This window comes from Panulirus ornatus, chromosome 57, assembly GCF_036320965.1.
Source record: "Panulirus ornatus isolate Po-2019 chromosome 57, ASM3632096v1, whole genome shotgun sequence".
In the NCBI taxonomy this organism is placed as follows: domain Eukaryota; kingdom Metazoa; phylum Arthropoda; class Malacostraca; order Decapoda; family Palinuridae; genus Panulirus; species Panulirus ornatus.
This window is the reverse complement of record NC_092280.1, coordinates 18,444,583-18,457,754: the sequence shown is the minus strand read 5'-3', so window position 1 is coordinate 18,457,754 and position 13,172 is coordinate 18,444,583. Positions and strand designations below refer to the sequence as shown.

Here is a 13,172-nt window from a genome sequence, read left to right as displayed (position 1 = left end):
CAAGCTCTCTCATCCCCAACAGACTTCATACTTGCCCCTCTTTCCAAAACTCTTGCATTTACCTCCCTAACAACCCCATCCATAAACAAATTAAACAACCATGGAGACATCACACACCCCTGCCGCAAACCTACATTCACTGAGAACCAATCACTTTCCTCTCTTCCTACACGTACACATGCCTTACATCCTCGATAAAAACTTTTCACTGCTTCTAACAACTTGCCTCCCACACCATATATTCTTAATACCTTCCACAGAGCATCTCTATCAACTCTATCATATGCCTTCTCCAGATCCATAAATGCTACATACAAATCCATTTGCTTTTCTAAGTATTTCTCACATACATTCTTCAAAGCAAACACCTGATCCACACATCCTCTACCACTTCTGAAACCACACTGCTCTTCCCCAATCTGATGCTCTGTACATGCCTTCACCCTCTCAATCAATACCCTCCCATATAATTTACCAGGAATACTCAACAAACTTATACCTCTGTAATTTGAGCACTCACTCTTATCCCCTTTGCCTTTGTACAATGGCACTATGCACGCATTCCGCCAATCCTCAGGCACTTCACCATGAGTCATACATACATTAAATAACCTTACCAACCAGTCAATAATACAGTCACCCCCTTTTTTAATAGAATCCACTGCAATACCATCCAAACCTGCTGCCTTGCCGGCTTTCATCTTCCGCAAAGCTTTCACTACCTCTTCTCTGTTTACCAAATCATTTTCCCTAACCCTCTCACTTTGCACACCACCTCGACCAAAACACCCTATATCTGCCACTCTATCATCAAACACATTCAACAATCCTTCAAAATACTCACTCCATCTCCTTCTCACATCACCACTACTTGTTATCACCTCCCCATTTGCGCCCTTCACTGAAGTTCCCATTTGCTCCCTTGTCTTACGCACTTTATTTACCTCCTTCCAGAACATCTTTTTATTCTCCCTAAAATTTAATTACATACATCAAAAATTTAATTCAGTACCTCATGGAATCATTGGGGTGTGAAAGAAAAGTCCATTAGTTCCTGAACTCAGTCCAGGATGCTGGGCATCAAGAGAGTATGTGATGGCCTGTTGCACATCAGATAGGTACATTTTTTCTTTATTTTGCCAACATGCTATGTTCTCTCAGCATATATACAATGGTTTAATAGTGCAAAATTATCTTTTTTGCCTTTACATGACATGGCTTGTAAAGCCAGTCTGAGATAAGCACCTGCTTGGTCAACCCATAAACAAATTTAGTGATTGTTCTCAAGCAATTGCAAGATTATTTACAGTACCGACTTTTCATACTAAATCAGGCCAGATAAGTCATATCAGTGTTGCTTGTGCTAAAAGGTCCAGGAAACATCTCAGCACTGCTGAAAACTTAAATACTGTTCAGCATCATGAGTGTATGTAGCAGGCTTGCACCTTACATATGCCCCATTTCAGTCCAAATGATTTACATGACTCTGGAACTATTTCCTTCTGATTCAGAGCAGGCATTGCTACTATCTGAAAACCTAGAGCTTCAAAGGCATAAGGCAAGATTGGTATGTAACAGAATTTTGGTTCTAACAAACCACACTTCCCCCAGTTAGTCTGTAAAAACAAAGTCTTACTGTATTACTTTTCATGGCTAAAAACAGAACTTTCTTGAAGTTGTAAACTAGGTTCAACCTTCTTATATGGGATATAACTCGAGATAAAATCCAAACCAGTCATGGGTTATGCCATTCAGTTCTTTAGATGCTAAAGAATAACTTTATTAATTCTCGGTAACAACTATACATCTTTGCTAAATTGGAGTGTGACTCCTAACAATGAATGACTAAGACAGATAAAGCAATCCATAAGTGTCTGTTATGATATAGATATAAAACAAAAAAAAGCCTAACATCACTACAGTTTATACCATTACACAGAACAGAATTTTCTTAAACATAGACATCTACTGGGTAGAGCTGGTGTACAATACTAGTACATACTAGCGATGGGAATGAATAAAGGCAGACAGTGTGAATTGTGTGCATGGGTATATATGTATGTGTCTGTGTGTGTATATATATGTGTACATTGAGATGTATAGGTATGTATATTTGTGTGTGTGGACGTGTATGTATATACATGTGTATGGGGGTGGGTTGGGCCATTTCTTTCGTCTGTTTCCTTGCGCTACCTCGCAAACGCGGGAGACAGCGACAAAGCAAGATACTAGCACAATATCAGTATATTCTATAATTATACACGTTCCCTACAAAAAACATTTCAATTTATCATGGACTATGTAAAAAGAACCACAACACCTAAAAAAGCAAATAGCTTTGTCATACAAACACGACTTCTATCTAACAATTGGCACTGTTAATCTAGACTGAAAAATAATTTTCACTCTCTATGAACCCTGCAAACTATTGGATAGAAGTCGTGTTTGTATGACCAATCTGGATTCTTAATCAGGATCTACTCCCACATTAATGAATCCTCAATCCATTATAGACTGACTGATTATTCACAATAATACATTATACAAATATAAATCATCATTATCCCTGGGGATAGGGTTGAAAGAATACTTCCTAAGTATTCCCTGCATGTCATAAAAGGCAACTAAATGGGGAGGGAGTGGTGGTGGTGGTGTGGGGTGGGGTGATGTGGGGTGGGGTGGTGGTGGTGGTGCTGGTGGTCTGTGTGTGTGTGTGTGTGTGTGTGTGTGTGTGTGTGTGTGTGTGTGTGTGTGTGTGTGTGTGTGGGTGGGGGGGGGGGGGGGGGGGGGGGGGGATCCTCCCATCCTGTTTTTTAATTTTCCAAAAGAAGGAACAGAGAAGGGGGCTTGTGAGGATATTCCCTCTAAGGCTCAGTCCTCTGTTCCTAATGCTACCTCGCTAACATGGGAAATGGCAAATATGTATGAAAAAATTAAAAACAAAAAATATGTATCATTATTATGTGAAGTGTCTGGGGTAAACCATGGAAAGGTCTGTGGGGCCTGGATATGGATAGGGGGCTGTGGTTTCAGTGCATTACACATGACAGGTAGAGACTGAGTGTGAACGAATGTGGCCTTTTTTTGTCTGTTTTCCTGGCACTACCTCGCTGAAGCAGGGGATTGCAATGCTGTTTTCCTATGGGGCAGGAATGGATGATGGCAAGCAAGTATGAATATGTACATGTGTATGTATGTGATGCCTGTGTATGTGTATGCTGATATGTATACATTATGTATATGGGGCATATGTGGTGTTTATGTATATAAGTATGCATATGAGTAGATGGGCCATTCTTTGTCTCTTTCCTGGCACTACCTTGCTAATGCAGGAAACAGAGAATATGTAAAAAATATAATATTACTAATATTATAATTATCTATACTTGATCATCATTTCCAGCATCAGAGAGGTAATGCCAGGAAACAGATGAAGAATGGCCCATCCACTCAAAAATATATACACACGCACACACAGGCCCCCATCACTCAAAATCTTTTTCACTCCATCATTGTACCTACAACTTGGTCTTGCACCCCTCCTTGTTCCCTCCAACTCTGACATATATATCCTCTTTGTCAACCTTTCCTCAGTCATTCTCTCCATGTGACCAAACCATTTCAATACACCCTCTTCTGCTCTCTCAACCACACTCTTTTTATTACTACACATCTCTCTTACCCTTTCATTACTTAATCAAAACACCTCACACCACATACTGTCCTCAAACATTTCCCTTCCAACACATCCACCCTCCTCTGCTCAACCTTATCTATAGCCCATGCCTTACCACCATATAACATTGTTGGAACCACTTTTCTTTCAAACATACCCATTTTTGCTCTCTAAGATAATGCTCTTACCTTCCACACATTCTTCAATGCTCCCAGTACCTTTGCCCCCTCCCCCACCATGACTCACTTCCGCTTCCATGGTTCCATCCACTGCCAAATCCACTCCTAGATATCTAAAACACTTCATTTCCTCCAGTTTTTCGTCATTCAAAATTACCTCCCAAATAACTTGTCACTCAGCCCTACTGAACCTAATAACCTTGCTCTTAATCACATTTACTCTCAACTTTCTTGTTTCATACACTTTACAAAAATCAGTCACCAACTTCTGCAGTTTCTCACCCGAATCACTCACCAGCGCTGTATCAAAAGCGAACAACAACTGACTTACTTCCTAAACCCTTTCATCCACAACAGACTGCATACTTGCCCCTCTCTCCAAAACTCTTGCATTGACCTCCCTTAAAACCCCATCCATCAAAAAATCATATCATTATTACTATACTTTTGTTGCTGTCTTCCGCATTAGCGAGGTAGGGCAAGGAAACAGACAAAAGAATGGCCCAACCCACCCACATACACATGTATATACATACACACCCACACACGCACAAATACATACCCATACATTTCAACGCATACATACATATACATAGTGACATACACATGCACATATTCATACTTGCTGCCTTCAGCCATTCCCATCGCCAACCCGCCACACATGAAATGGCATCCCACCCAGTGCGCCCGCACGAGGTAGCACTAGGAAAAAACAACAAAGGCCACAATCGTTCACACTCAGTCTCCAGCTGTCATGTGTAATGCACTCAAACCACAGCTTCCTTTCCACATTCAGGCCCCACAAAACTTTACATGGTTTACCCCAGACGCTTAACATGCCCTGGTTCAATCCACTGACAGCACGTCCATCCCAGTATACCACATCGTTCCAGTTCACTCTATTCCTTGCATGCCTTTCATCCTCCTGCATATTCAGGCCCTGATTGCTCAAAATCTTTTTCACTCAATCTTTCCATCTCCAATTTGGTCTCCCACTTCTGCTTGTTCCCTCTACCTCTGACACATATATCCTCTTTGTCAATCTTTCCTCACTCATTCTCTCCATGTGACCAAACCATTTTAATACACCCTCTTCAGTTCTCTCAATCACCCTCTTTTTATTAACACACATCTCTCTTACGCTTTAATTACTTACTCGATCAAACCACCTCACACCACATATTGTCCTCAAACATCTCATTTCCAACACATACACCCTCCTCCACACAACCCTATCTATAGTTCACGCCTCGCAACCATATAACATTGATGGAACGACTAGTCCTTCAAACATACCCACTTTTTGCTATCCAAGATAACATTCTGGCCTTGCGCATATTCTTCGACACTGCCAAAACCTTTGCCCCCTCCCCCAACCTGCGACTGTATAAGTGTATATATGTATATATCTGTGTATGTAACTGTATGTATACCTTGAAATGTACAGGCATGTATATGTGCGTGTGTGGGTGTTTATGTATATACATGTGTATATGGGTGGATTCGGCCATTCTTTCATCTGTTTCCTTGCACTACCTCACTAACACAGGAGACAGCGATAAAGTGTAATAAATACAAATAAATAAATTAAATATCACATATTATATTATACTTAATCGCTGTCTCCCGCCGTAGCGAGGTTGCACATGGAAACAGATGAAAGAATGGCCCACCCCACCCACATACACAAGTATATACATAAACGCCCACACACGCACATATACATTTCAATGTATACATACATAGACATATACATACATACACATGTACCTGCATGACTCCTTTTTCTGTTTCCCTTTTAGAAAGTTAAATACAAGGAGGGGAGGGTTTCTAGCCACCACTCCTGCCCCCTTTAGTCACCTTCTATGATACGCGGGGAAAACGTGGGAAGTATTCTTTCTCCCCTATCCCCAGGGATAGAATACTTCCCACGCATTCCCCACGTGACGCAGAAGGCTAGAAACCCTCCCCTCCTTGTATTTTAACTTTCTAAAAGGGGAAACAGAAGAAGGAGTCACGCGGGGAGTGCTCATCCTCCTTGAAGGCTCAGATTGGGGTGTCTAAATGTGTGTGAATGTAACCATTTTCCTTTTTTTTATTTTACTTTGTCGCTGTCTCCCGCGTTAGTGAGGTAGCACAAGGAAACAGATGAAAGAATGGCCCAACCCACCCACCTACACATATATATACATACACGTCCACATACGCAAATATACATACCTATACATCTCAATGTATACGTTTATATACACACACAGACATATACATATATACACATGTGCATAATTCATAGTCTGCCTTTATTCATTCCCATCGCCACCCCGCCACATATGAAATAACAACCCCCTCCCCCCGCATGTGCGCGAGGTAGCGCTAGGAAAAGACAACAAAGGCCACATTCATTCACACTCAGTCTCTAGCTGTCATGTATAATGCAACGAAACCACAGCTACACCGAAACCAAAATGAGAAAAAAGGAGAGAGAGGAAGTATGTTTGAGGAGAGGAACCTGGATGTTTTGGCTATGAGTGAAACGAAGCTCAAGGGTAAAGGGGAACAGTGGTTTGGGAATGTTTTTTTTTCTATTACACTTTGTCGCTGTCTCCCACGTTAGCAAGGGAGCCCAAGGAAACAGACAAAAGAATGGCCCAACCCAACCACATACACATGTATATACATACACGTCCACACATGTACATATACATACCTATACATTTCAACATGTACATATATATACATACACAGACATATACATATATCAACATGTACATAATTCATACTTCCTGCCTTTATTCATTCCCGTCGCCACCCCGCCACACATGAAATGACAACCCCTTCCCCCCGCATGCATGAGAGGTAGCACTAGGAAAAGACAACAAAGGCCACATTCGTTCACATTCAGTCTCCAGCTGTCATGTATAATGCACCCAAACCACAGCTCCCATTCAACATCCAGGCCCCACAAAACTTTCCCTGGTTTACCACAACGCTTCACATGCCCTGGTTCAATCCACTGACAGCACATCAACCCCAGTATACCACATCGTTCCAATTCACTCTATTTCTTGGATGCCTTTCACCCTCCTGCATGTTCAGGCTCCGATCACTCAAAATCTTTTTCACTCCATCTTTCCACCTCAAATTTGGTCTCCCACTTCTCCTCATTCCCTCCACCTCTGACACATATATCCTCTTCATCAATCTTTCCTCACTCATTCTCTCCATGTGACCAAACCATTTCAAAACACCCTCTTCTGCTCTATCAACCACTCTCTTTTTATTACCACACATCTCTCTTACCCTTTCATTACTTACTCGATCAAACCATCTCACACCACATAGTGTCCTCAAATATCTCATTTCCAGCACATCCACCCTCCTCCGCATAAATCTATCTACAGCACATGCCTCGCAACAAATAACATTTTTGGAACCACTATTCCTTCGAACATACCCATTTTTGCTTTTCGAGATAATGTTCTCCCCTTCCACACATTTTTCAACGCTCCCAGAACTTTCACCCCCTTCCCCACCCTGTGACTCACTTCCGCTTCCATGGTTCCATCCGCTACCTAATCCAACCCCAGATTTCGAAAACACTTCACTTCCTCCAGTTTTTCTCCATTCAAACTTACCTCCCAATTGACTTGTCCCTCAACCGTACTGTGCCTAATAACCTTGCTCTTGTTCACATTTACTCTCAGCTTTCTTCTTTCACACACTTTACCAAACTCAGTCACCAGCTTCTGCAGTTTCTCACATGAATCAGCCACCAGCGCTGTATCCTAAGTGAACAACAACTGACTCACTTCCCAAGCTCTCTCATCCACAATAGACTTCATACTTGTCCCTCTCTCCAAAACTCTTGCATTCACCTCCCAAACATCCCCATCCATAAATAAATCAAACAAACATGGAGACATCACGCACCCCTGCCACAAACTGACATTCACTGAGAACCAATCACTTTCCTCTCTTCCTACTCGCACACATACCTTACATCTTCAATAAAGACTTTTCACTGCTTCTAACAATTTGCCTTCCACACCATATATTCTTAATACCTTCCACACAGCATCTCCATCAACTCTATCATAAGCCTTCTCCAGATCCATAAATGCTACTTACAAATCCATTTGCTTTTCTGAGTATTTCTCACATACATTCTTCAAAGCAAACACCTGATCCACACATCCTCTACCACTTCTGAAACCACACTGCTCTTCCCCAATCTGATGCTCTGTACATGCCTTCACCCTCTTAATCAATACCCTCACATATAATTTCCCAGGAATACTCCATAAACTTATACCTCTGTAATTTGAGCACTCATCTTTATCCCCTTTGCCTTTGTACAATGGCACTATGCATGCATTTCACCAATATTCAGGAACCCCACCATGAGTCATACATACATTAAATATCCTTACCAACCAGTCAACAACTTGGTCACCCCCTTTTTTAATAAATTCCACTGCAATACCATCCAAACCTGCTGCCTTGCCAGCTTTCATCTTCCACAAAGCTTTTACAACCTCTTCTCTGTTTACCAAATCATTCTCCCTAACCCTCTCACTTTGCACACCACCTCAACCAAAACACCCTATATCTGCCACTCTATCATCTAACACATTCAACAAACCTCCAAAATACTTACTCCATACTTACTCCATCTCCTTCTCACATCACCACTACTTGTTATCACCCCATTATCCCCATTCACTGATGTTCCCATTTGTTATCTTGTCTTATGCACTTTATTTACCTCCTTCCAAAATATCTTTTTATTCTCCCTAAAATATAATGATACTCTCTCACCCAAAGTCTCATTTGCCCTTTTTCACCTATTGCACCTTTCTCTTGACCTCCTGCTTCTTTCTTTTATACATCTCCCACTCATTTGCACTATTTCCCTACAAAACTTGTCCAAATGCCTCTCTCTTCTCTTTCACTAATAACCTTACTTCTTCATCCCACCACTCACTACCCTTTCTAATCTGCCCACCTCCCACACTTCTCACGCCATAAGCATCTTTTGCACAAGCCATCATTACTTCCCTAGATACATCCCATTCCTCCCCCACTCCCCTTACGTCCTTTGCTCTCACCTTTTTCCATCCTGCACTCAGTCTCTCCTGGTACTTCCTCACACAAGTCTCCTTCCCAAGTTCACTTACTCTCACCACTCTCTTGACAAAAAATATTATGGACATGTCATGAAAAATCTAAAACAATTCAATAAAACAAAAGCAGCTAATCAGGCTTAGGAAATCAGATCAAAGAACTACAAAGTACAATGTGAGGATAGGGAAGAGCTACATGAAAAGTCCCATCACCAATGAGATGAAATGCTGAAAGGTCTTGAGCCAAACAAGGTTCACAGTCCAATTGAAATTTCATCATACGTGCTAAAAATGTAAACAGTTACAATACAAAAACTTCTTGAAATACTATTCAAGATGTTCCTGCAGGAAGGCAAAGTGCCAAAGGAGTAGAAAAGAGCAAACATCATACATATCTATAAGATAGGAGACCAGGAATAGGCAATGAACTGCATACCAGTCTCCCTGATGAAGGTTGTCTGTACGGCTCTGTCACAGATAATCAAAAGGATAATGACCTTCAATTATAGAGAAATTACCTAAGAGATGCCACAGTCTTAGGAAAGGGAGGACATCTGTAATGATCCTCTTAGATTTCTGTGAAAGTGACCCCAGTATTGGACAAAAGGGAAGGCTGGGTGGACTATTTGCATCCAAAGTGCCAAACCACAGTAAAGATACATGTCAAAGGAGCCTTCCTCAAATGGGTTACAGTGACTGCAAGGTTCTATTCTGGGACCAATACTCTTCTTCAATAGAAAGTATAAATCTATATGAATGACTTAACAGAAAGCATGGATTCCTACCTCAATATGTTCAAAAGGGATGAGGAAAATGAAAAGCAGGAGGATTTCATTAACTTAAAAGGAAACCTTGAAAGACTCCAAAGTTGGTGTAATACTTAAGTTCAATCCAATAATTAAGTTCAATTGAATAAATGTAAAATAATGAGATGGGTAGCAACAAAAGGCGTCACTAACATGCAGGAAACAGGAAGCATGAATCAGTGTGCAAGAGAGAATTGGGACTCAACATTCCTAACCTCTTGTCAGAATCCAACCTTAGGAGAATAATCATGGAAACCAACTGTGTGCTGACACATAAAATAATTACATTCAAGCTCATGTTTAAGAAAATATGCAGCTTGCTGTTCACATCTTACATTAGGCCAAAACCAAAACATGTTTGCAAGTTTGATAACTATAGTATACCTAATAAAGAAAGTTTAAAGGACAGCAACAAAAAGGATTAAGATAGCTGAGTTTACAGGGAAAGGCAAGAGGTCATAAATTCGCCCAAAATGGCAGTGAGAAGAGACAGGGGTGACCTGATCAAAACCTTTAAGTTTTCCATAAAAACTCACAACAAAGACAGGGAATAGTTCTTTGAGTGATGTACAGGACAGAACAAACCATAAAGCAAAAAACTTAAGAAAAATATGAAAAAATACTTTAATAACATGAGTTGTGGATGAAAAAAAAAATACAGAAGAGATGGTTAAGGTAGGTAGCATACAGAAATTCAATAAGGTGTCTTACAGGAAAGAATGTTTAAGAGTTTGGGACTCATGATTGTCAAACTCCCTCCCTGAACAGTTAAAACAGATACGAATGAGTAATCACATGATCCAGGGTATATCATGTAAGACATTATACCATAAACTGACCTCTGCAAATTTTGGATTCATATCCATTTATCACAAGTGGATTAAATACTCCTTGCAGAACTTTCGGTGCACCTCCAACTTTCGCACAATATAAAAATATCATCCAAGATAGTTCCAATGTAATCTGAAATGATCATTATGACATGCTGCCTTGGTAGGGCTGGTAAGCAAGACAGAGAGACAAATTTCCTGACAACTATGGTAGCCCCACTTAATAGTCATTTCCTTCAAAATATGAAAGCAGTATAACATCTAATAAGGCAAATGACAGCATATGTCACTAACAATCACCATATTGATATACCATGAAAGCAAGGACACCAAAGAGAGACCTAACCAATGCCTCTCTATCATCTCAACTCAATGTCATCTCATTCATGTAAAGCCATACACATAAAAACATTACTCAATGTCATCTCATTCATGTAAAGCCATACACATAAAAACATTAAATAACTTTGTTGAGCTCACACACTCTTGATGCAATCCAACATTGATCTAAAACCATTCACTCATACCATTACGTGCCTTCATACATGCACTATCATTACAGTGAAACTCTTAACAGCATTCAGAAGATTTCTATGCAAACAGTATGGTGAAAAATGCCAACAGCACTTTTTTATTCACTTTATCACGTGCATTTTATGCTTAAGTCCATAAATGCTGCATACTCTTCTGTTTCTCTAAAACCTGTCATTAATTCATAAGAATCTACTGTCTTACCTGTATGAGAAAGTACCTAATTTCATATGTTAAACAAAGCTTCCACATAAAACAGAGTTTCTTACCCATATGAGAAAATATCTAATTCTATATGTTAAACAAAGCTTCCACATAAAACAAAGTTTTAAGTGTTCTAGAAGAATAATGACCAACTTTTTTTGGTTCCTGCAAAGTAACCAATAGCCAGTGTCATGCATACCTTATACAAAAAGTTTTAAAATGTTAAACTAATGACACTATGGGACTGTTTTGAAAAAATTTACTTACAACAGTTTCCAGTCTAAAGAATACCTAATCAAAAAGATCAAGCTTTCCAGTCTAAAGAATACCTAATCAAAAAGATCATCAAGGGGGTGACTTGATGTATAAATCTTAACTTCCTTTCCTGTGACTGGTACATTATGTAATGGAATACTTGAGCATCCATCATCTTCCTTGGTGGAAGAAACTGTCTGAGATACACTATCTGGATCATCATGATCATGACCTTCATACTGACAAGAAGATGCCATAGCATTGGGAGAGCTACTTCGTAAAACTGGTGAAAGACTGGTTGTATCTGTTTCTGTGTCTCTTGCTGGAGATGTGGGAGGGGGACTGGTGCTGTCCTCCTTAGAAAGAGTTTGCAGCATAAACTGTTGATAGTGTATTTGATCCCTGAGGAACAGAAATGAATATCGTTCTCTTATTTGGTACATAATATGGGCACATATTATGGGAACTATAGATCTTAAGTCTAGTTTACGCATATTGAACAGTAAATCTTAAACTTAAAAATAAAAATAAGGAGCCCTAAAAGCCACAAACAATAGAGAGTTAACAGTCAGCGATTTCATGGTATATACTGAAGACTTATCTGTCAAACGAGGCAAAAACTACAATGCACTCTTCAAGTAAAGGCATACTTTAATCTTTCTTTTTCTTTTACTTCTTATTTCATACAAGTTTCCTACATCTGCACTGTACATGATTACTAGATAGAGGATGCCAGCTAATGAGGCCACATCTCTGTCTGTTCCTGATGCCATCTCATTAATGTGGGTATTGATAAAGTCCCACGTCAACATACTCAGCACTCAATTCTTTGCAGAAGCACTAGACAGCTCACACTCAAACCACTGCATAACTAACCACAAGCAGTAAGAAGAAATAAAAAGCTTAACCCTGCCTCATGATTCAGTAACATCTACTCAATGAGTTCTACCTAATGTGTTTACTAAAAGTTCTAACCAACTCCTTCCAGCAAATGCTCCAACCTAATGTTCCAACCAACTACTTCTATCTAATGTGTTTACTAAAAGTTCTAACCAACTACTTCTAGCTAATGCTCCAACTTAATGCTCCTTCTCACTTCTGCTAACTAATGTGTCTACCTAATTTTTCAACCTAATACTCCTGTCTAATTTTCCTATAAACAAACTACTTCTATCAACTGCTCCAACCATTTTGCCAAAAGAATGTGCTGAGTGAGTGAAGTGTTGTCAAGCGTTATGCAAGAGAAAGAAAGATTGTATGTTTGTGGACAGAATGCTAGTAGTCCATGTGTAGATGAGGCAGAAAGAAAAGAAAGCAGCTTGAGTCAGAGAAGTACAACTTAACAAGCAATGAAGTGCTCGCTTGCTACACAGAGGTCACCAACCTTCCCAATACCCAGGTGGGTAGTACCAGTAACATACCTCCCTAGTCAGTGGCTTCCAACCAACTATCACCTACAAGGACTGCATCTATCCCTAAAAATATGGCACTTTACATCTGAGGTAAGCTATAGATTTCAAAATATCAAGATATATGCATTATGCATCACAATGCATAATACTGTATTC

At 40.0% G+C, this 13,172-nt stretch overlaps 1 protein-coding gene across 5 annotated transcripts in view; it reads right to left on the bottom strand.

Annotated features, from left to right (window-relative positions):
* Positions 1–13,172, bottom strand: part of LOC139766212 (zinc finger protein 385B-like) — a 205,566-nt gene that overhangs the window by 120,667 nt on the left and 71,727 nt on the right. For 4 of the 5 annotated variants that reach the window (XM_071694517.1, XM_071694519.1, XM_071694518.1 and 1 more), the window contains one exon: positions 976–12,006. The exons of the other annotated variant lie outside the window; for it this stretch is intronic. In XM_071694517.1, coding sequence (XP_071550618.1) covers positions 11,679–12,006 — 328 coding nt within the window. In that variant the 3' untranslated portion in view covers positions 976–11,678. Of the gene's footprint in view, positions 1–975; positions 12,007–13,172 lie in introns of those variants that run through there. 5 annotated transcript variants of the gene reach the window in all.